This window comes from Lepidochelys olivacea, assembly GCF_965140295.1.
Source record: "Lepidochelys olivacea isolate rLepOli2 genome assembly, chromosome: 1".
Taxonomy (NCBI): Eukaryota; Metazoa; Chordata; order Testudines; family Cheloniidae; genus Lepidochelys; species Lepidochelys olivacea.
Genome location: NC_140411.1, coordinates 157,286,629 through 157,311,273, shown reverse-complemented (window position 1 = coordinate 157,311,273; position 24,645 = coordinate 157,286,629). Strand labels below are relative to the sequence as shown.

Below are 24,645 nucleotides of genomic sequence, written 5' to 3'. Positions count from 1 at the left end.
GAGCATCCCTACTTGGTACTGAGAAATGAAGGATTTCCAGGAGCTGATGCTGCTTGTCTTGTACTTCTTCTAGGGCGGGGTGTAAAGGTCATTTGCTACCCTTTGCAGGAGATCTTGGAATTGTCTGGGACCCTGGGTATAGTCCCCAGAGTAAAGAGGGTTTCCCTCCGCATGGGAGTTCTATGTTATACTATACTATGTACAACTAATATTGCTAAACTACAAGATAACTATTTACAGCAAACATATATAATAACTCATTTAGAAACTGGAAGAGCAAAGGAGGACAGGGTTCTGACTCAGGCCATGGGGTGATAAGGCAGCACTGGAATGGAGTCCCCAAGCACCCCCACTTACGCCCTCAGTCAGGAGCATGAGAGAAGATACTGAGCACGTGCGAGTCAACGGACACTGCTTGGAAAAACTTCCAGAGTCAGGCACACGGCATGCATGCGTATCCCACATGTGGAATACACATAGGGACCAGAATCAAAAGACTATGTAGTTTCAAGTTGACCTAAAGCTATTTGTGAATTTAACAAGAATTTGCCAAATTGTTTCAGCCAAAAAAAAAAGTTAGGGGACTAGATTCACATAACATGACAAGAGGGAGGCAGTAGTGTCACTGCCCCACCCCGTTGGTCCCAATAGTCTAGTGGTTAGGCCACTCATATGGGATGTGGAGACACCCAGATTTGAATCCCCAGCCTGGAGTAAGGACTCAAACCCAGGTCTATCCCCCGCACAGGCGAGTGCCCTAACTACCATGCTATAGGATATTATGGGTGGGTCTCGCTCTCTCCAACTGAACCTATTCCACTTTGCATAAAGTATCTGAACAGTCACTGGGCCAGAGAGAGAAAGAATGACACTAAAGCCCAGGGATAGATACTTAGGCAAATTTCTGCAACTATGAGGCTGCCCAATCAGGGTAGATCGGTTGAGAAGGCTGTTGCAGAGAAATAACTGATTTGGTGGGGGAGGGAAGAGGAAATTAAATTGGGTTGAACAGAGGAGTGACTGAATGGAAAGTGAGAAACTAATGGGGGACTGAGTAGTGACAGAATTCAAGTGTCTCCAGACGTGTGTGTATTTTTATATATGAGGGCCAGATGGCAGAATGGGTTGAATGTATTTTTGTAAGGATGGACTAGTACAGTTTTGCCCAGACAGGTAAATTCCTGACAATTTTTCAAGTATATCATAATGCATAGCTGGTGGAATTCTGCTCCAAAAATTAAAAATTCTCCACCAAAAATTTATGCTCACAATATTTTAAAATTCTGCAATATTCAGCATATTTTATTTCTCAAAACAATACAATATAATCACTCCAGCTTCAAATATTTTTGTAATTTATTTCAAAATACTGGTCAACAAGTATATCAACAATACAGACAGCAGCAAAAAAGATTCCCCCATGAGTAAAGAGTTAAAGAAACCCCTACAACAACCCAGTTATAGTTGGGGGGGTGCTGGCAGGGGCTGTGTCAAGTCCCCAGAGCCCAGACACCTGCACTCCCATCCCCCCAGAGCCCAGCCACAGGGAACCCCAAGGCCCAGACACCAGCACACCCAGAGCCTTTACTCTCCCCAACTTCTTTACTGTCCTGTCAGGGGACATGGTGTGGTGTAGCCCTGCCCTTCCTCACACTTTGCCAGAGCTGGCAGGGTTTCCCAGACCCTCTCCCATCCCCAGGAGAATGAGGATCAAAAAGCATGCAGCATCCAGCCCCACCTGGTTTGGAGCTCTGCTCACTGTGAGCTGGGGTATGCAGAGTGCAGCGGCCCCTAGTGGTGGCCAGCAGTTCAACAGGGGAAACAGGGAATTTTGCAAAATTCTGCATGGCGCAATGGTGCAGAATTCCCCCAGGAGTAATGCTAGCATTTTGAATTCAAGTACAAGATGTAGCACATACCAGAGACTGCATATCTGGTGGGCAAAGCAATAAGACAACTGAGTCCACCAGGGAATGAATATGACGCAGCAGCAACAATGTTTTAGCTTAAGTTTTTGAAAACCGACTATTCTCATGTGTCTGGCTCTAAAGGTGGTAACTGTGGTTGGAGGACACAACATTGCCTCCCCGCTCTGGTGATCTAGGTGGAATAAAAAAAGTATTTACTATTGATAATGGTAGGAAGCCTAATAAAGCTGTGAATAATGCTGATTTATAACAATTTCAACTTTGTTGCTCTGCTCCAAGATGAGCAAAGGGGAATCGAACTGAAGTAAGTATAGTTTCATCAATAAGTTTAATCAACAAGAAAGTATACTACCTTCAACAAGGAGGACCCGGTCAACTACAGACCAGTGAGCCTAACTTCAATATCCAAAAATATACTGGAACAAATTAAACAATCAATCTGTTTAAACCTAGAGGATAATAAGGAATAGCAAACATGGATTTGTCAAGAGTAATTCATTCCAAATCAATCCATTTTTCCCTTCTCTGACAAGATAACTTGCCTTGTGGATAGGGGAGAAAACAGTAGATGTGATATATCCCAGACTTTAGTGAGGCTGCTGACACAGTCCCATATGATATTCTTGTAAGCGAACTAGGGTAACATGTTCTAAGTGAAATTATAAGATGGGTGCACTTCTGGTTGAAAGACAGTTCTCAGAGTAGTTATCCATGGTTTGATACATTTCCCAGTTTGACAGCAAGTGGGATCCCACAAGGGTCTGTCTTGGGTCCGCTACTATTCATTTTTCATTAATGACTTGGAAGATGACATTGAGAGTATGCTTATAAAATTCGCAGATGACACCAAGCTGAGGTGTTGTAAGCATTTTGGAGGACAGAATTAGAATTCAAAACAACCTTGACAAATTGGAGAATTGGCCTGAAATCAACAAGATGAAATTCAATAAAGACCAGGGCAAAGTACTTCACTTAAGAAAAATCAAATGCACAACTACAAAATGGAAAGTAACTGGCTAGGTGCTAGTACTGGTGAAAAAAGATCTGAAGGTTAGAGTGGATCAGAAACTGAGCAGGAGCCAACAATGTGATACCGCTGCAAAAAATGCAAACATTCTGTGATACATTAACTGGAGTATCAAATACAAGACACAGGAAGTAACTGTTCTGCTCTGTTTGGCACTGTTGAAGCCTCAGGTGGAGTACTGTGTCCAATTTTGGACATCACACTGTAAGAAAGATGTAAACAAATTGGAGAGAGTACAAAGGACAGCAACAAAAATGCTAAGTGGCTTAGAAACCATGGCCTATGGAGAAAAGATTGAAAGTACTGGGTATTTTTTATCTAAAGAGAAGAGAAGACGAAGACGACCTGATAACAGACATCAAATATGTTAAGGGCTGTTACAAACTGCTCTCCATGTCCACCAAGTGCAGGATGAGTCGTCATTGACTTAAACTGAAGCAAGGGAGATTTAGGCTAGATATTACCAAAAAACAAAGTATTGATAAGCACTGGAACAGGTTACCTAGGGAGGATTTTTAGAACAGGTTATACAAACACCCTTCAGGGATGGTGTAAGTATTTTTTGTATCTTGGAAAGCCAAAGATATTGTAAAAAAAGATTAACAGGATTTCCCAAACTGACTATTTCAATTACTTTTTAAAATGTACCTACTCTTCATTGAAGACATTGCATAAAATTAATTACAGATCTTATCAAAAAACCATCAAAAACTCTTCCTTTTCCCTTCACCCCAGCAAGACAGATACTTACCTGCCATTAACTCACTAACATCCTAATTAACCCACCCCATCCTCAAAAGCCTGCAATCTTAGCTGCATGTCTCGGAGGTAGATGGATGTTATATGCCACACAAATACCAACTGAATTGGGTGGACTTGCTGCTTTAAAAGGAATGTAGTTTGAGTGACAATTCACTCCATCTGGCAGAAGACAGGTTTGAGGCTTGCCTTGCAATCTACATCAGACTGCAGAAGTAGAGGTATGTAGTACCTAACTGTATGAGTATGCTATAAAGCAGCTGGAAAATGCGATTTCCAGCTTGGGTAGACCTACAAAATCTTGTGCACTCAGAATAGCCATGAAGCCATGGTAACACGGGCAGCAGCTCAGGCTAGCTGCCTGACTATATTTAATCCCACCCAACACCGTGGGTTCACACAAGCAGCTAGCCCGAGCTGCCACCGATGCCTCTGCAGCCATGCTGCTATTTTTTTGTGTGCGAGCTTGAGCTGAACTAGCTTTTGTATGTCTACCTAAGCTGAGGGGATGGGTGGGAAGAAATCACATCTCCAACTGCTGTGTAGGCAGATCCTAAGTACCCTTGCACCAGCTCCAAGGATCATGTGATTCTCACTAATCTGAAAACCCTCCACAAATGTTTTAAGAAATCAAACGCACTTTATGTGATTTCATATGCATTGTCTACACTAACCATTTTCCCCTTGTAATTTCCCACTGTTACCACCAAATGCAAATTCCCCCATACAGCAATAGTAGAGCACTAGTGCAAAAAAGGTGCCAGCAACTGCCAGTGTTTTAACCACATCATCCAGAGAGACTGGGGGCTAGTCTACACTGGCAACACTAAAGCGCTGCTGCTGCAGCGCTTTAACGTGGCTTGTGTAGTCGCAGCAGAGCCCTGGGAAAGAGCTCTCCCAGCGCTCTAAAAAACCACCTCCACGAGGGGCGTAGCTCCCAGCACTGATACACTGTTTATACTGGAACTTTACAGCACTGAAACTTGCTGTGCTCAGGGGGGTGTTTTTTCACACCCCGAGTGAGAAAGTTGCAGAGCTGTAAATTGCCAGCGTAGACAAGCACTAAGTGGGACTAGACAATGTAATGATTAACATGATAGCAGCCAGTCAACACTGGTGCTCTTTTGGGTATGCTGCATAATCTGCAATGAAAACTTTGCAATCCTGTAAGTAACACTGAAGAACTGAGCTAAGGCCCTAGTCTATTAGCTTCTTAGGCCTCCCAATCGTTTGTCTTTGTTCCTACATATAATTACATTTAAGATTTGGAGAAAACCAATCTGAATCTGCTAAAATAAAAATAATGGTTTCCACTATTTTGGTAGTACAAACTATGACAACATCCTTTGCAAACAGAATTGGGGTAGATCTCTATTTTGAGCATTATATGCTAGAAGATAAGAAAGGGACTCAGGATTGCAGTCCATAAGTCATATATTGGCCTCTTCTTCCTGTTCTATGCTCAACCCTAGACTTTTTTAATCTGGGATCAGTCATGTTGGCTAAGTAATAGAAGGTAATAGATTTTAAGATTTTTCTGAATCCTTTTTTGGTTTTGTCCTCACGTGGTTTAGGTTCATTCTCGTTAATCATATCAAGCCAAATTTCCAATGAGACTATCATAATAAAGTCACCAATCTAATCTGTCAGATCCCTTGGAAACTTCCATTACTTACTTTTGTAAATTTAGAGCCTCTTTGTAGACTGTTACGCAGATTGTGTAGTATGGTTCAACAACAGCAACATTCAAAATATCTCAGTTGCAAAATGAAACTCGATGTTTTGCTCTCCACCTTCAATGGACTTTTTAATTCAATAGCACATTTGATTTAGGAGACTAACTTCTGCATTTTGAGATGGGCACAAATGCTTTCATTACACAAATTTTACTTTAGAAAAAAGCATCTTATTTTATAACTTCATATCATCAATCGTTTCTTTCTGACCACTCCCCTTTAACTTTAGGCATGCTGAGTCAAGTAAGTTCACACAGTATCTGGTAATTACTCAACAATTATCACCCATTTACTGTATTGATCAGCAGCTTTCCATTTCCACAGTTCGTCTGAGAAACAATCATATAATGAAGTCAACACTCAAGAAGACTGAAAAATAAGATAAGCTAGTCAGCTTTATACAGATACATTATGATGTGCACTGCCCACTTTCCAAAAGCTTTTAGACTGTAGCAAACTAAGCCCTATAATAGTACATTACTCCACCCATTCCCTTATTTAACAATGAATGAAAATTCATTCAATCTACTAGCCCAATACTCTCTCCAGTCACCAATGACTTCACCCCTTCTCCTTCCCCTCTCAGCTTGCAGACGATTCTGTCATTTTCTTCTTGTTTCCTAGTTGGGAAACAAACCAGTAAGACCACCACTTCTCTTAACTTTTTGGAATACCGATTCTGAGATACAAATTAGAGTCCATTGTTTCTACTATCAAAAATTTTCAAATACATTAAAATTGTGCCATGAACAAACCAGAAGAATAAAACACACTAAGTTGTTTTTCCCTAGAGAAAAAAACTGTTACTCACTTTCTCGTAGCTGTTCTTTGAGATGATCATAGAATATCAGAGTTGGAAGGGACCTCAGGAGGTCATCTAGTCCAACCCTGGGATGCGTTGCTCATATCCATTCCAATTAGTGTGTGTGTGCCACGTGCAGAGTCATTGGAAAGTCTTTCCCCTAGGAGAACCACTTGAGTTGGCTGTGGAGCCCTCTGGAGTGGTGCCTTCTTGGCGGTGAATATAGGGCCCTGCCGAATCAGTGCCTCCTCAGTTCCTTCTTGTCGGCTCCTCCGACAGAAGGGAAGGCGGGTGGGTTTGGAATGGATATGAGCAACACATCTTGAAGAACAGTTACAAGAAGATGAGTAACCATTTTTTCTTTGAGTGATTGCTCATATTGATTCCAAGCAGGTGACTCCCATGCCTTACCTAAGCGATGGGGTCGGAGTTATGGAATCATGGACTGGAGCACGTCTCTACCATGCTGGGAAATCGTGTACTGAGTGGCGAAACTGTGCTTTGAAAACCACGTTGCCACCCTGCAGATCTCTTGAACAGGCACCTGGGCCAGGAACACCGTTAAGTAACTATAGCTAAACTATCAAAACTACAAAACTCTAAACTGTAAGAACCAGGGGAACACTTGAGAAAGCAAGCCAACGCAGTTCCAATGACTGTCACGGGTGGTAAGAAGGAATGAGGAAGCGCCGGGTCAGCAGGGTCATATACTGAGCACCACGGAGGCGCCACTCCAGGGTGCTCCACAGCCGACCCGACCAGTGCTGCCAGGGAAAAAACTTTCTGACAACTGTGCACACAGCGTGCACACACCTACTTGGAATCGATATGAGCAATCACTCAAAGAAAAACAGGTTTTCCCACAACTCAAAGGCAATGGTTCCCAACCTGTGGTCCACAGACCACCCGTACTTCACAGAAACCCATATGGTCACACTGGAAACAGAGAGCCTGCATACCTGATGATTCATATTAAAGGAAACTAAACATACATTAGCTTTCTATTATGTTTTTCCATTTAAGAAATTGCCATAGTTGCCACAAGTTATGTTATGGTATCTTAAATGGGAGAGATGATACCCAGGACAATCTGTCGCTTAAGATCTGATCAAGACTATGAAAAGTTTTAAATCCCCTGAACAGAACGTGAGCTGGTTTTGAAACATTCACATTGTAACAAAATATAAACAAAAGCATTCTGATAAAGTCAGGATTTATTCACACTTACCACTGAAACGCATTGTACTGGAAGTAGACCAAACCAAGGCCATATAAAAAGGCAGCGTTCTGTAAAGAAAAGAAACACTGCTTAAAACTCAGATAAGCATACATACATTAGGGAACTTCAAACCTATATTTTTGCACATTCTTAAACACATGGCTGATAGAAAGGCTGTCGCCAATATCAGATATTCTATTTAGGGAGGCTCTCAACATGATAGGGGGCCAGAGGGGAGCAGATTTAAAAACAAATGTGATTCACTCGAAAGCCTGAATTTTCTTTCTGAATTTGAGACCAAAATGCTACTTATAGAGCCATTTAATAACAAAAATATCTGAGCATTCTTACTGAAGTGGGATATTCTGTTTTGTATTAGAGGAACAAAGGGGAAGGTAGGATGGACAGAAGTCCTCAGTTTAAAATGGGAAGATGAGACAAAACATACCATACTACTATAGTCATAATTATAAATATATACTACTATAAGTAGTATATTTAGAATATACAATTTTTTATTTCAGTATTTAACTACTATACCACTAAGATAAGCCTGAAATTTGGCTTAAGAAAAGTCCATTTGTCACTAATACTAGGGGAAAGGCCATCAAGCTCTGATTCCAAACAAGTAATTATATTTCTTATTCACCAATCATCAATTTATCAGTAGCTTTTCTGCAATTCACAAGTCTATTAATTTATTTCCCTGCTTTGTAATACTATTTACATGGGGGGAGGGGATGGGGAATCAACTGCACCTATGCAACGTAACCCTTTTCTAAGGGACTCTTCTTTTTAAAGAAACTGATCCTTAGATCCCAAGGTGATAAGGCAAAATTTAAGGCTTTTTAATTGGACATTTATTAAGCAAGTGTAAGTAATTTGATAAACGATTACCTTATATTTACTAAAAAAACTGAAACTATTACATAAATAATCACTTCATGATGATGATGCAGCAGCAGTAACATACTCAAGTTTTTTTGTATTGGAGGTTACCATCAGGTTATAAGACAGAACTTGATTACACTACCCACAACATGTTTCTTGAGGACTGTCTTAAAAAATGACACACAATTCTGTTTTTATTCATATTAAGAAACCAAAACAAGCCGAAGTTTGAGTATGTGCTGGAGGATCATCAAGCCTGAGATCTGATGAACTCAAGGACGGCAGGAAGTTTCATAGCCAAAGATTCCTCAGGAGCATCGTGTGTCTAACCTCATCCTATTTATATTAAGAGGGGATCCTTTGATTCATCTGCCTTAGATATTCCCACCTGTGGTGGTACCTCACAGGAAGAGGCACAATCAAGACAGAAATCCAACTAGAAGACAACTGGTATCCAATGCAGTTCAAGGAGCAGTGCCGGTGAGTAAAACAACACAAGTGGATCCCACCTATGTCTGCACCATACACAATTTCCATATAGTTCCAGAGTGAGGTGAGGGAATGTCCCACATCACAAGACACTTTCAAAAGGAGTTGAGTAGGACCACATCTGCAGCAACAAATAGATGCAGGGAATACTATGTGCTATTAGCATAAACTATGGTGAGATGTCCTATAAAAGAACCTAAACAGAATGTAATACCATATAAGCGGCAGTGAGAGCTGCTAGTCCTGCTACTGTGAAACCAACTATGAGCTGTACAAAAGTATCAACTGACATTTTTAAAGTATTTCTGGCCCTCCGGTTGAAAAGGTTGAACACAACCAGGATAAAAGATCCCTACATAAGAACATAAGAATGGTCCTATTGGGTTAGACTAAAGGTCTATCTAGCCCAGTATCCTGTCTTCCGACAGTGGCCAGTGCCTGGTGCCCCAGAGGGAATGAACACAACAGGTGATCATCAAGTGATCCATCCCTTATCACTCATTCCCAGCTTCTGGCAAATAGAGGCTAGGAACAACAGCCCTGCCCATCCTGGCTAATAGCCACTGATGGACCTATCCTCCATGAATTTATCTAGTTCTTTTTTGAACCCTGTTATGGTCTTGTGTAGCCAGACAGCCAGCCCCCCCGCCCTCAGACCAGCATTGCTGGAAACACAGGAGGAAGCCGGAACAGGGCACTTAACATATATTCCAGCACAGCCTTTGAAGCTGTGAAAAGCACAGGTGTGCTGCTACAATGTGCCTCTGGGAACAGATACAACGATTAAGCTCACAGCAGGCAGAGGCCCTGTGACAGACATGGCTCTTAGCCCCTACTAAATAGCGTGATGCACACACACCAACATCCTAGGTGGGAAAATATTTACCCTGATAAAAGAAATGTCCAGTAGTCGACACTTATTGTTTCTCCCCCTTGCAAGTGTAAACTACTCTTGCGAAAGCTGGCGTCACCCAGACAGACCAGCCTCAATTTGGCATAAGAAAGGAGAAAGAGAATAAAGGAGTACAGAGGTATAAGTAGGGGACCTACAGCACCATGATTTTTAAGTGCTTTTCACTATCTATCTGCTGGTCAGATAAGTGACAGCCTCCCAAGGCTTCTGCAGCTAAGAGGGTCCCTAAGCCTTGTCCCTTATTCGTCTTTCCGCGGAACTGAGTGACCGATCCTGGCTTGGCACCGCTGGAATCGAGAGATGCAAGGAGGGTAAGAAGCACCCACACCTGATCTCCTATCTTTAGTGTACACATATTTTGAAATAGAGCTCTATACTTTGTTTTCTTTCTTTGGGATTGTGGCTTCAGTTTTGTAACTTGTTTGTGTGTGTGTAACATCTCTACATTTAAATAAGTAGGCACTAGCAATTTTGTAACCACATGATTAGAATCTAGCTTAATAAATTTTGGTAACCATTTGTGCATAAGCCTGACTTGTTTTCTCTGGTTTACTGTAAAGCAGCCGACACAATTAAAGAACCTCAGCCGTTTTGGCTCTAAAGCCTGGCCATTAGGTGAGAGTACTAAGAGCCTAGCGTTGAGTTGTGCCGCCTCCACGGGGCAAACTCTTGGGGCACCTGTCAGTCAATCCTGGCTGCCCGCTGCGAAGGAGCTCTGAGCTCTAGCAGTTAAAGTCACGGGTGGTTAGGACCTTGGGGCATCCGTCAGCCTAGCCCGGGCTGCCCGCCACGAAGGGACAGTGCGTCCTAGCAGTTAAAGTCACGGATGGTATAAACGGGCATAGCTGGCACCTCACCAAACATCCTTGGCCGTCGGCTAACATCTTGGCCTTCACAACATCCTCTGGCAAGGAGTTCCACAGGTTGACTGTGTGCTGTGTGAAGAAATACTTTTTTTTTTTTAAACCTGCTGCCCATTAATTTCATTTGGTGGCCCCTAGTTCTTGTGTTATGAGAAGTAGTAAACACTTCCTTATCTACTTTCTCTACACCAGTCATGATTTTATGGACCTCAATTATATCTCCCCTTAGCCATCTCTTTTCCAAGCTGAAAAGTCCCAGTCTTATTAATCTCTCCTCATATGAAAGCCATTCCATACCCCTAATAATTTTTGTTGCCCTTTTCGGAATCTTTTCCGAGTCCAACCTTTTTTGAGATGGGGTGACCATGGATTTATATAGAGGCAACATGATATTTTCCGTCCTATTATCTATCCCCTTCTTAATTACTCCTAGCATTCTGTTAGCTTTTTTGACTGCCACTGCACATTGAGTGGATGTTTTCAGAGAACTATCCACAATGACTCCAAGATCTCTTTCTTGAGTGGTAACAGCTAATTTAGACCCCATCATTGTATGTGTTATAGTTGGGATTATGCTTTCCAATGTGCATTATTTTGCATTTATCAAATTTAAATTTAATCTGCCACTTTGCTGTCCAGTCACCCAGTTTTGAGAGATCCATTTGTAGCTCTTCACAGTCTGCCTGGGACTTAACTATCTTTAGTAATTTTGTATCTTCAAATTTTGCCACCTCACTGTTTACCGCTTTTTCCAGATCATTTATGATGATTTTATTCTTACATTACTGATGCCTTTCAAGCATCCTTTAACTATAAGCTGAGGAAAAGGACAGGACTGAAGTAGTGGAACAGTATATAGCACTATCCTTGGGCAGTTGTTAAAAACAGTTGAACTGAGAAAGACACAAAAAGAAAGTTCCTTGCACCTACAGTAAACAATTTGCAAAGCACAGAATCCAACTAGCAATCCTTTATTTATTTAGCAAGTCCTATCTGTGGATATCTCAACCTTGGTAAGGCACTTCCAGACATCTTCCATGGGAGAGGCAATGGAGAGAGCAAAGTCTATTTTGAGGTTAAAGGAATAGACCTCCCTGAGCAGAATGTCAGACCCGGAATGCCCAACCCAGGAACACAAGACAAGGGGACGCCCAACCTGGGGGATGCTAGTTGGAACTCTTAAGGGGAGAGGGCAAGGCTAGTCCTAGACAAGAGGTTTTGGAGGAGCCACAAGTTCCTCAGCCACTCCCACAACCTAGCATAAATTCTCCTGGGCAGCAGGGAAACACCAATAGTATGCTACTGCCATGGTAAATCTGGGAAGAACAGGACAGGCTTCCCTCTGATGGAATACAGCTATTACGGGGTGCTATTACAGCCAAACTGGTAGGCTGGGATCCCTATTCAGAGATCAACACGTAAACCATATAAAAAGTGTACCCGACCACAAGTCCTGATACAAGAAGAAAAGACCTTCTGTAGACAGTGTCTGAAAGCTCATTCTATTATGTTTGACCACAGTTTTGGCAAAGCCAAGATACATTCTTACAAATTTTTCTTCGAACAGCTTGAGGGTGTCAAGCTCTTTAATAAAAGGGAAGAGGATGGAGAACACTATGGCTGCTTGTGGAACAGCAGCAACAGAGCGAAGCTGTCCCCATCCCTGGAGCCTCAATCAGCTCTGTGCCCACTTAGTCACACCAACTCATAGGGGCTCTCCAAATCGTAGAAAACACTTTTGAATTTGATATGCTCCGTAACAGTCAAGATGACTATATGATAACACCCCTCTTCTTTAGACCTGCACATTAAACAGCAGGACAGAGTCTACAAACCAAGCTGGGTTCTCATGAAATATCAAGTTTTGCAACCACAGGTCTAAAATAAATAGGAAACTGAGGAGGGGAGGACATGGACACACTTAGCAGTTCTGTGTAGTCTTCCTGGGTCTACCTTGAGCCAATCTCTCAGTAATTTTCCAGGACTGTGAAAATTTAAATTGATGAAAACTAGAAAAAATGCTTAAAAACTGCCGATCTTGGTTTTAACACTGATGACTAGTAATCTACGATTGATCCCTAGACCCTACAGTATGCATCTATAAACCTTCCAAAGAACCCAGTAATTAAGATTTGTGTGTCTTCCCTCAGCCTACCAGCTGGATTAGAGATAATGGCGGGAGAGGAGGTGATTTTAAAGATTTTCATTTTTATTTAAACATGACATGAAAGCTCTACAGACATCTAAATGGTCCTATTTCTTTTGGTCATTTCCAGGTTACAGCAAGGGGGGGGGGAAGACAAGAAGACAAGGTAACTTCTTGTGACATTAAAAATTGTGTTTAATACCAGAAATCAAAGAATTCAATGCAGTGGAGGGAACAATACTGGGATTATGAGGACACTTTTTGATGACATCACAAATCCCAGAAATAAAACCTAAATAGTATCAGTCATGGTTACAGACGCTGCTGGATGACACTACACTCTTCTGCTTTGCAGACTTTGTTCAGTCTCAAAATTTATTTATACACAAGTCTATGCAACAATGAAATCAATTAATTATTTGTAATGCTTCATTTATTCTAATTACTATCACTATAGACACTAGTACCAAACTGCGCTCTTCTACTCCAATGCACTCAAAGATCAGCATAGTTCTTAGACAACCTACATGAGAAGGCTGGAAGGAAGAAAGTTGTCACTGATAAATATGATTTAAACAAACGAACACACACAAATTCTAAAAAAACTATTCCTGTGGATCCCATTGTAAGGTGCACACCTTTCATGCACACAACAGCCATCCTTTTAAAGCATCAGGGTCTACTGGAGCCATGCATGTGCCCTCTACCTCCTCTTGCTCCCATGTGAGGGCATAAAGGGTGAAGCTGTTGCAACCATTCCCTAGTTCCCACACATATTCAGAATGCCATATGCTGAGGACACTGAAAAAGCCAGAATGCAAGGCTGTTCATGGGATCGACACTGACAACACCTTAAGAATCATAGTTACTATAAAGAAAGTAACCACTTTTTCTTTTCAGTATGTATCAGTGTGAATCCCACTGTAGGTGACTGGTAAGCAGTGTCCACTCAGGATGGTGCGATCTGAGGAGCTTCAGTTGACTCAGCTGAACCATTCTACCAAACATGGCATCAGACCGGGTAGCTAATTAAAGACAATGTTTGGCAAAGGTCAGTGGGTTTATTTTCTCCTGCTGCAGAGTGGCATTTTGAGAAGACCAGTAAGTTAACTAACTGGTTCAAGCTGGAGCTCACTGACTCTCCTAGTTGAGGTGAGGACAACCAGAAAAATCCATCTTCAGGATAAGACGATGAAAGGAGCTTCTTCTTTAAGTGATGGCCCCATATGTATTCCACTAAGGTTTATGCGCATGCACCATGCGCCTGGAACCAGAGCTATTCAAACTAGTAGTGTCCGTCAGTCCACGTATGCGTCCCTGCATTGCCTCCTGGTTTTGCCTAAGGCAATAATGGGCAGGGCAGGCCAACCGCATCTTCAGTTCCTTCTCACTGCTGCATGGTCTGAGTCGGAGCTTTTGTTTGTTCTTTCATTCTTTGACGCAATTCCAGATTTCCAGAAAAAAAAAATCTGTTTGTATATAGTTCAGATTTTACTGATTTTGTAGCGGTTTTAGAGTTTGTAGTAATTTTTGTAGGATTAAAGACTTTTGGACACTGCTTCAGCAGCTTCCCACCAACCTCTCCTCCCCCGTCCCCAGCACCCGTCTGGATACCGGATATGCCAAAGACATGGGGATTCAAGGTCTGCACTTCCTGCCCTTACTCATTTTTGCTCACTGACGAGCAGCAACACCGTCTGTACTACTTGGAGGAAGCCCACATCACGTCCAGGTGTACTATCTGCCTCTCTTTCCCTGACCATACCAGGAAGGTCAGGCCTTACACTTTAAGAAGCATCTCCTGGAGATTGCCAAGGGGCCGTACATCAGCCTGAGCAATCCAGGAGTGCGCCTCATACTGTGGCATCTCAGTCCAGATCCACGGGTACCAGTCCTATGGCCCCTGTGTCAGTGCCTAGCCATGAAACACGGAAGCACACACATAAGCATAGTAGTAAAGCTTCCTCCAGATCCAAGAAAAAGGGGGCATCATCCACGAGTTCTGGCCACGAAGGTGGGACACTCTCCAAGGCCCAAAAAAAGGAACAAGTCATCGCATTGTTCACTGGATCCATTGGTCCTGGGCCCTGCATCGGCTCTGCTGGTGCAGTGTGAATTGTCGGTACCAAGGCAGACCCCCTTACATGGTTCTGTCCATGGACTGGGTGCCATTAATGCTGGGGAGACTCAGATGTGCTCCTTGCCCTTGTGAACTTTTATTCCTGGATCAGATAAGATCTCTGTACATTCTGGTCCATGTTCCTACAGCATACCCCATTCTGTCAGAGCCCCCATTCATATTGGACTGTGGTTCCTCTGAGTTGGAGGATTTGGACACTACACCTGGTCTGCTGCTTCCATTCCAAAAGCATACCTACCAGAGTTCCAACGGCACCATAGCAATACACTCCCTAGTCTCAGCCAAGGAGCCACTGGTACCTGGCTCCAGGAGCACCGCCACAGAACATCAGGATCAACCATGTTTGCCATATTAGAACTCATGACCCCAAATTCACATTCAGAACTGCCTTCCTCAACCCAGGAGCAATCCCTTGGCTCACCACTCTGTACTTCATTGAATAAATGTTCGGAACCGGGGCTGGACAATGCGCAGGTCAGCCTAGCTCTGATGGTACCAAAGGATCCAGAGAGGTTCCCATCATCATCCCCGAAGGAGTCTGTGTTGGCGATGTCCTCCTTTCCCCTGGATGACTGCCGTCAATTTCACGAGCTGCTCAGGTGGATAGCTAATGCCCTTCAGTGCTCATTCGAGTGTCCACAGTTCAGGACAGTCAGTATCAACTACTAGACACATTTTACATGCATCAATACTGACCAAATTGGCCCTACCGATCAATGACACCATTCTCTAACCAGCACACGCCATGTGGCATACCCTGGCCATGTGCATCCCCACCCCAAAGGGGGCAGAAAAGAGGGACAATGTGCTCCCCAAGGGGTCTGAGTTTGTTTTCCCATCCTCTGCCTAATTCCCTGGTGATCCAGGCTGCTACAGAGCAGGCTGGGCAACAACATCAATGCTCCACGCCTCTGACAATGAGGGCAAGAGGTTAGACCTTATGGGTAAAAAGGTCTTTTCTTCAGCCAGCCTCCAGTTCCATATCTCGAACTACCTAGCACTGATGGCCAAATATGACTTCTTTAACTATGGGCAGATGGCAGATTTTGCAGATAAACTACTCCAGCAGGATCATGCCCACTTCCAAGCTATTTTGGAGAAGGGAAAGTTGGTCTCCAGGACCATACGTCAGACTGCGGCTGATTACACGGACATGTCTTTGCATATAATGGCGAGTGGAATCATCATGAGGAGGGAATCCTGGCTACATTCCTCTGTCTTCCCAATGGAGATACAGAGCACAACCGAGGACCTCCCTTTTGATTAATCACACCTCTTCAACCAGAAGACAGATAATTCCTTACACTCACTGAAAAACCCTAGAGCAGTGGTTCTTAACCTTTACTGCAGCCTGCATCCCTTTGGTTTTCAAAATATGTTCTCGCGCTCCTTATCAAAAAATGTTCTCGCACCCCTTATCAAAAATCTAGATAAAAAATTTATAATGTTAATAAATACATGTCTTGCACCCCCAGAAAGGGCATCTCGCACCCCCAGGGGGTGCGTGCACCCCACTGCTCTAGACCCACCCTGCGATCTTATGGCATATATACGTCAGTGCCGAAATGAAAATTTGTCTGCCTGCTGCATACACAACAACACTATAGAACCTCCCCAGTTCTACTACCAGTGATCCTACAAACCCTCCACAGAAGCGCCCAAAGGTCCAGGCTCATCTGCCTGGTCCACTAATGCAGCCGTCCATGCAGCAAGCCCAATCTTCACATAAGCGATATTTCTGAGTGCATCTAGAGAGCTATCAACCACTGCGCACCCCAACACTATTGCCAATCACCCCTTTTAGGGGCCGTCTCAAACTCTTTCTACCAGCATGGAGCACAACAACTGACAAGTGGGTCCTGGATGTCATTCAACACAATTATATAATCAAGTTTACAATGCTACTTCCCCTAAACACCCACTCCCTGAGCCCATTTCAGAGATCATTCTCACAACAGTATTCTTACCCTGGAGGTGGACTCCCTCCTGAAGAGAAGAGCAGTGGAGCCAGTCCCTGCAGTTTTTCAGGACAGAGGGTTCTGTTCAGATATTTCCTACTGCCCAAACAGAAAGGAGGATGGAGACCATTCTTGGATCTCCAACACATCAACTGTTCAATTCACAAACCGAAGTTCTGCATAGTCACCTCATGGTCATCAGTCCCTTGCTAGAAAAAAGCATGTGGTTAACACCTCCTGATATGCACGATGCTTACTTCCATGTTGACACCCATTCAACCTACAGATGGTTCTTGAGGTTCATGGGATCTGCGACACTTCCAATCCAGGGTCCTCCCATTTGGACTCACCACTGCTCCACAAGTCTTCACAAAAGTCTTCTCCCTGGTAGCATCTCACCTCCAATGGCAACGAGTCCTTGTCTTGCCTGACCTGGATGACTGGTTACTGGCAGCACAATGCAGAAAGGAAGCTCAGGAATTGATGGCCCATGACAATTGTAACAGACACCTCACTCAATGGCTGGGGAGCAGACTTGCACGACACAAGGAACTTGAACCACTTGAGAAGCCAAGATGTACATCAGCCTCCTGAAAATTTGGGCAGTATGCAAGGTGTGCCACATATTTTTATCGTCCATTCATTCTTGTCACGTTCTTGTCATGTTGGACAACAATGCTTGCAGTACATAAACAAGCAAGGAGGCACATGGTCCCCAGCACCATGAGCAGAAGCAGTGAGCTTCTGGAAATGGTGCATTGCACACCATACCATCATCAGCAGTCTACCTACTAGGGACTCAAAACATGACAGCTGATGCTCTCAGCAGGAATTTTGCAACTGACCACAAATGAAAATTGCATGATATGGTAATCGCGGACATTTTTGGTCAATGAGGAACTCCAGTCAGAGACCTCGTTGCATCTCACACCAACACTAAGTGCACTGGGTACTGCTCCAGGGGAGGACTTGGTGCGAAACCACAAGGCAATGCAGGGTCACATGTGTGGATCAATGGACACTACTACTTTGAAAAGCTCTATCTCTGGGCGCACAGCATATGCGCATAACCCTCAGTGGAATACAGATGGGGACCACACATCTTGACGAACCTGCACTTACAGATAAATAACCTCCTCATTCTCAGAGTGGCTTAAGGGGATGGTCCATGAGGTTTAGGAGGAGGAGGAGGGTTCCAAGCAGAATTCTGTCCTCTTACCAGTGCATAACGGCGTACAGTTACAAACGTTATACCATCAGCTGTGCGAAGACTGAGCACAACTGTAAAGGTTCATGACAAGTCAAAATTGCCACAAGATGGACCTTAAGAGCTAAATGAAAAGCCAGCATACTTTAAATGCAGTATGTAAGAGAGAATCTTTGATATCTGAGTCTGTACTGGGTCCAAGTTGGGTTGAACTACCCATGTAGAGAACCTCTTCCATTTTGAAGAATAAGTTTTTTATTGAACATTACCACCGATAAAGACTGTTTCCAGCTCTTTATAAGGATTTCCTGAATTATAGGGAGTAATCAACCAGCCAACATCCAGGCTGTCAGATACAATGATTTCTGCTCTGGATAAAGAATCTGATCACGGTTCTGCAATATCATATCTGGGCAGCCTGGAAGGTAGATGGGAGGTTAAGGGGACATCTGTAACATGCCCGTCAATGAAAACTGTCTTAGCCAGTAAGGAGCTACAATGATGAGTGTGGTTTTGTACCACCTGATCTTGATCATCATCCTGAGAATCAGGGGAATGGTGGGAAAGGCATAAGCAAGGCCTTGATTCCACAGTAGGAAAAAGAAACCTTATAATGAACCCAAACTCAAGCCCCAGTGAAGCAAAAGTTAGGACATTTGGTGCTGTACAGGTCTATTGTGAGAAACCTCCCATGAATATCAGCTCTGTGATGGACCTTTGCAGCAACCATTTGTAACTGGTAACTAAATGCTTGCTTAAGTCTGCTAGGTCAGCGGTTTTCAACTGTGAGTCCATGAGCCCTTTCAAGGGGGCTGGGGAGCCCCACGGCCAAAACCCAAAGCCTGAGCTCCAGCACTGCCCATGGGGCTGAAATCAGGAGCTGGGGCTCAAGCCCCAATTCCCGGCACCCCCAACAGGGCTGAAGCTGGGAGCCCTGGTGAAGACTGTTCTGGTCATTTCCATCAGGTCTCCTCCCCACCCCCCAAATAAAATTAAAAAAAAAATCATGGCCTTGTGACTGGGACATTTATTTATTAAGGAATACATTTATTCCAGAGACAGTGTTGAAATATACAGTGATCTCTGTATCAGCATCTCTTCCAGTGCCAGCTCTGGCCCTCCATGCCAATGTGGGCTCTGGGAGAGAGGTGGGATTCTCTAGCTGGTACCAGGAAACACTCTTACAGATAGAGCTACATCTATGCCTGCATGGTTTTCAGCACTGCAGTCTGTGATACTTCACTGATACTACAGCTGCGGCCAATTCCACCTCACTCTTCCACTTCCACCCTTCTCCCTCTAGGTGATTTGGAAGGTTTGTTTTGACCTCCCTGTGAGACAGCGAGCTCCATCTGGCCTGCTTCAGATCACCTTCTGTCGGTGCCAGTTTTTGTGCAAGGGTTCTCTCTGCTGGATCTTTCTTTGATACTGAAGATTTGTTGATGTCAGTATTCTGTGTTGCATGCCCACTGGAAGGGACACTCAGATAACAAGACTGCTCAGGCACTGAAGAACTGGTAAGTGTTTCTTCAGACTCTAAGGTAACTCATCAATTGCTCTAACAAATGGAGCTTAAGACTGGCATCTCTTGACTAGCATCCAAGATGAGAAGAAATGACAAACCATGTCTGGAAAGTGGCTCTCACCCAGAGAGGCATCTGCTGTGGCTGTCCATGAGTGGTCTCAGTCCATCAACTGATGCACATTTTGGTCAGCCATTAGGGTGAGAGCACTACGCACTTAACTGGACTGTACTGGGTTTTTTGGTTCCAAATTTGTTTAATTGAGGGAGAAGATTTTTCTTCCAGTTACATAAATAATTATCAAGTGGAAAAGCTGTCAAGTAGAATTAGCAAGCGCTAAGAGATAATGGGTCAGACTCTGGTGTTCCATCTCACTGCCATAGGTGATAAGAGGGAAGTAGGGAAGGGCCATGGCCACGCCGCACTTTACACCTCCATACAGAAGCACAAGGTAGCACAGGGAGCACACACAGCCTCCAGTGGACACTGAAAATGTTTTGAGTAGCAATCTCATACGCATGCACACTTACAATGGAATCCGCAGACCTACTTGAAGAACTACCTATTTCTGGAAGGAATTATTCTCTTTATTTAACACAGAAGATCACCTGCATCCAGGATGGTGTTAGACCACAAAGTACAGTGAGCTGATGCCATGACAAAACTATAAACATCCTCCCCTTACAAGAATTCAGCCTAGGCATCAATGGTGATTAGGGGTACTGCATGTGAATTATCCATGTTCTTCAATGGTAAAAGAGCAGAGAACACCTAATACCCCTACTAAAAGACTGTCAACACCTCCACTGTTGAAAGGAATAAAACACCTACTCTAAAGCATGCAATAGGCCCTCTTCCCCACACTGCTCCTTGATCAGGGGAAAGAACCCAGAACCTCCTTCTTCCCCATGCTGCTTCAAGCATGCAGGAAGGGACACCAGGTCCACCCTTCCTGTTCAAGCCTGCTGCTTCCAGGGGAAAAGAGGTGGTCAGAGCAGTGCACGAGTACGTGAGCAGAAAAGAAGGGTGTCACCTATGCAATGGAGAATTTAGGGGATTTCACCTGTTCTCCCAAAGGCCCCTCCTACATCCATACCAGCCCCCATTTCTGTTTCCCCTTCAAAACAGACTAGTAGAGTTCAACGGGATGGGGAGATAGCTCAGTGGTTTGAGCATTGGCTTGCTAAACCCACGGTTGTAAGTTCAGTCCTTGAGGGGGCCATTTAGGGATCTGGTGCAAAAATTGGGGATTGGTTCTGCTTTGAGCAGGGGGTTGGACTAGATGACCTCCTGAGGTCCCTTCCAACCCTGATATTCTAAGTTTCTATGAAATATGCGTTACTGATGTGTTGGGGCAAAGCCCAAAGAGGACAGAGGTTTTGAAAGGGCATGAGAACATCAGATAACCTCACCTCTACGTTAAGTTTTTGGACAATTAATAAAAGATCACAGATATAAGGATGCAAAATTACAATGTCATTACAAAATTCTTTTTAACTGCATAAAATTAGAAAGAAAGGATCGTGTTTTAGTTAAGGGACTAAACTGGGGCTCTTGAGATTTTCATTCAATTCTTGGCTCAGCCATAGACTTCCTGTGGGACCATGGTGAACTTAATTGCTCTTTGCCTCAATTCTCAGAGTCACTCAAACAACAGAAACCAGAGTGTGAGTTGGCACCTGTAGGTTCTATTGCAATACAAATAATGTACTACCATATCAAGGTCTCTAGTACTCTGCACTTTCACATTTGTTGAATTTTCCATGGAATTTGGCATCTTGCCAAACTTCCATGGAGTTCTGCATTTTGGGCATAAAAAGTCTATTTTTTTTGCTGGGTCGAGATGCCCAACATTTTGTTCTCTGCACCACAAGGACCTGGACACAGCTTCTCCTTATGGTGAAAGCAATGCAGGGAATTCATTACAAAAACAGCACATTCGCCAACACTGCTGCCCATAAAAAGAGGAGACAAAGCAGGAATTAAACTCTCCTATTTCGTAAGTGCCATCCCCTACCTATCTTTGACGTTGTGCAGCCTTGGAAGAACATGTGGCAGTTTAAGAGATTTTTGGATACATCATGACATAGGGCTCTCTGACTCGACCACATGACCCTGCCCCAGCATCACAGCCACAACCCCACTTAATGGATGTGGGGAGGGGCCCTTCCCAAAGAGAAATCGGTAGTGGCATGGGGCTGCCCCCCTCTTAAGAGCAGCAGGAAAAGCAACAAGATCTCCCCTCCATCCTCCTCTCCTCCCCCACAAGAGGCAAAGACGGCAGAAGGATTTATTCTAGTTGCTCAAGTGTACCTAGTTGGGTGGGTGAACTGGCCAGGTCCACTCTGCTCTTCTCTTTGGAATAGCACTGGTGGGATCTCCCAGTGCAGTGGATTTTGGACTTAACACTCCATGGAGATGAGTGAGTTAGCTAGTTCACAGCCCTCAGAGCTATAATTTCAAGCTCTCTAAAGACAAAGTATATGTCATTACTTTGGTTACACTCGGGTCACATTTTCAAACTTATTTCCACAACTATGAGGGCTAGAAACTTCTTTGGAAAGTTTAGAGTCTGATGTGATCACATGCCTCCAAGTGCTGTAACCCCAGAACCTGACCAAACTGCAGTCAGCCATTTTGTGTGTCCAGTCACTGCTACCTGAAAACCAAATACTACATAGCTAGGAATAATCTTAGGGCTCTGAGAGGCAAGGCCAAACAGCAACATGTTTACCGTTTTGCTAATCAGAATGGGTGGGATGGGACAGAGTTAATATATCATGAGAATGGAAGGGATGTTTGGACAGCCGACCTTTGTTTTAAGTGCCCCTTACATATAAAAGTTTTGTTATGACTAGAAATACTGGAAATGCTTTGATAATAAGATGAATAATTTGCTGAAATTAGGAGAATTGGTGACCCACTGGGGTAGAGGTGGGCAAACTTTTTTGCCCGAGGGCCACATCGGGGCTGCAAAAGGGTATGGAGGGCCAGATTGGGAAGGCTGTGCCTTCCCAAACAGCCTGCCCCCTATCTGCCCCTCTCCCACTTCCTGCCCCCGACTCTCCCCCTCAGACTCCCCAACCCATCCAACTTCCCCTGCTCCTTGTCCCCTGCTTGCCCCCTCCCGGGACCCCCACACACCCCTGACCGCCCCGGAACACTGCCCCCAATCCAACCCCCCTGCTCTAACTGCCCCAACCCTTCTCCACACCCCCGCCTCCTGACAGCCCCGCCCCCGGGCCCCAGATCCATCCAACCCCTCCCCCACTCCTTGTCCTCTGACCGCCCCCTCCCAGGACCCCCATCCCTAACTGCCCCACGAAGACCCTACCCCTATCCAACCCCCCCGATCCCTGTCTCCTGACCACCACCACCCCCCCCGGAACCTCCGCCCCATCCAACCACCCCCTGTTCCCTGACTGCCCCCCGGGGCAGACTGCCCCCTTTCCAATCCCCCCTACCCCACGCCCTTACCATGCCGCTCAGAGCAGCAGGACAGGCTTATTGGAAAGCCTGAGAGGTGGGTGGGCGCAAGCCGCGCTACCCACATGGCAGCATCACTATGAGGGAGGAAGGACAGCGGGGGAGTGGCCGGTGGCTAGCCTCCCTGGCCCGGAGCTCAGGGGCCGGGCAGGACAGTCCCGTGGGCCGGATGTGGCCTGCGGGCCATAGTTTGCCCACCTCTGCACTAGGGGGTTACTATGGTGAGACTAACAGTTACCATGAGTTATGTGCTTTGTTTAAGTTAGCTATAAAAGATTAAAAAAAATAATGCATTTTGGAGCAGTACAAGGAAGCTTTTCTTTGGGCATGAGCTGGTACCTAAAATCCCCATCAGCTGGACAGAAGGAGGGCCCCTGAAAGCCTGGCTGATCATCACTCAAAATCATCACAGACTTTGGGTAACTATAATGTTTGGGGTGCTCTGAACCAATTGCAACAACAAATGTGTGTGCTCGAGACCTAATAAAAAACAGTTTTAGGCTAAAAGCACTCTTGTTTGTACTAATCATTTTATCAGATTGTGGGGCTCTGTCCCTATGGATTTATTCCTGACACTGCCTGGACAGAAATAGTTAAGTTACCACTGCTTTGCATTCTGAAAACCCTGGATAAGAGTGCTGGGGCATATGCTAAGACTCAAGGCATGTATTCAGAGAAAAAAAAAATTAACCTAATTAACACTGTTGCAGAATTGAGGATTTCCTTTCACAGAAAGGAAGAGTATGTGGCCAAAGAATTTGAGTGCCTTGTGCATTTGAAATACCATGGTTCTGGCTACTGTATACACAACCAACTAAAGCCTTAAGTATCTTCAGTTTTCTCATTTAGTAAATTTCTGAGTGTTTCCCAAAATATTTATCATGATGGCATCAAGTATTTTTTGACAGAATATGTGAACATGTTTATTTCATACTAAGATATAATTAATGATTTAACATCTTAAGATGAAGTTTCAGATAAGGCTCAAGAGACTTGATAGTACCTAATCATTTCTCCAGACACTCCTCAACATATAAAAAACAGTTCCCTGGAGAATCAGTGTTGCATAAAACATTCCATTCAGACTCTTACACAAACAGCTATGTGCCTCTGGGAACTAACAGGCTCCACCAGCTTCAGCAGAAAAAAAATTCTAAGTTTTTTTCTCTATTTAGATTTGTACTAATCCTAAAAAAAGGATAGCTATCCATATGCTCTAAGAATGCCTGACAAACTTAAAAATACAAATATTAACCTAAATGCAGCAGTACAATTGGGCAGTATCTATTTGGTTCTGGGAACACTCAAGCTCCTCCACGTTCATCCATCAAGTTCTAAGACTCTTGAAAAATCTGCAAGTTTGCAAAGCGTCTTCTGAATTTTAAGTACCTTAAAAATGTAACCTATTTAATGTAAATGCCAGGATGTGTGTTGTAGATTTTAATTTCTTATACCACAGCTACAGGGCTCAAAAGCTCTACTGGGACAGTACCTGAATCTTACAAACTCTGTGCAAACAATTAAAGTTTACAAATTCTACTAACGCCCACTTCTCTGA

At 44.0% G+C, this 24,645-nt stretch overlaps 1 protein-coding gene across 4 annotated transcripts in view; it reads right to left on the bottom strand.

The window, feature by feature from the left end:
• KDM6A (lysine demethylase 6A) overlaps positions 1–24,645 on the bottom strand; it is a 274,760-nt gene that overhangs the window by 135,849 nt on the left and 114,266 nt on the right. For all 4 annotated transcript variants that reach the window (XM_084642140.1, XM_084642141.1, XM_084642142.1 and 1 more), the window contains exon 5: positions 7,481–7,539. In XM_084642140.1, coding sequence (XP_084498266.1) covers positions 7,481–7,539 — 59 coding nt within the window. The remainder of the gene's footprint in view (positions 1–7,480; positions 7,540–24,645) is intronic.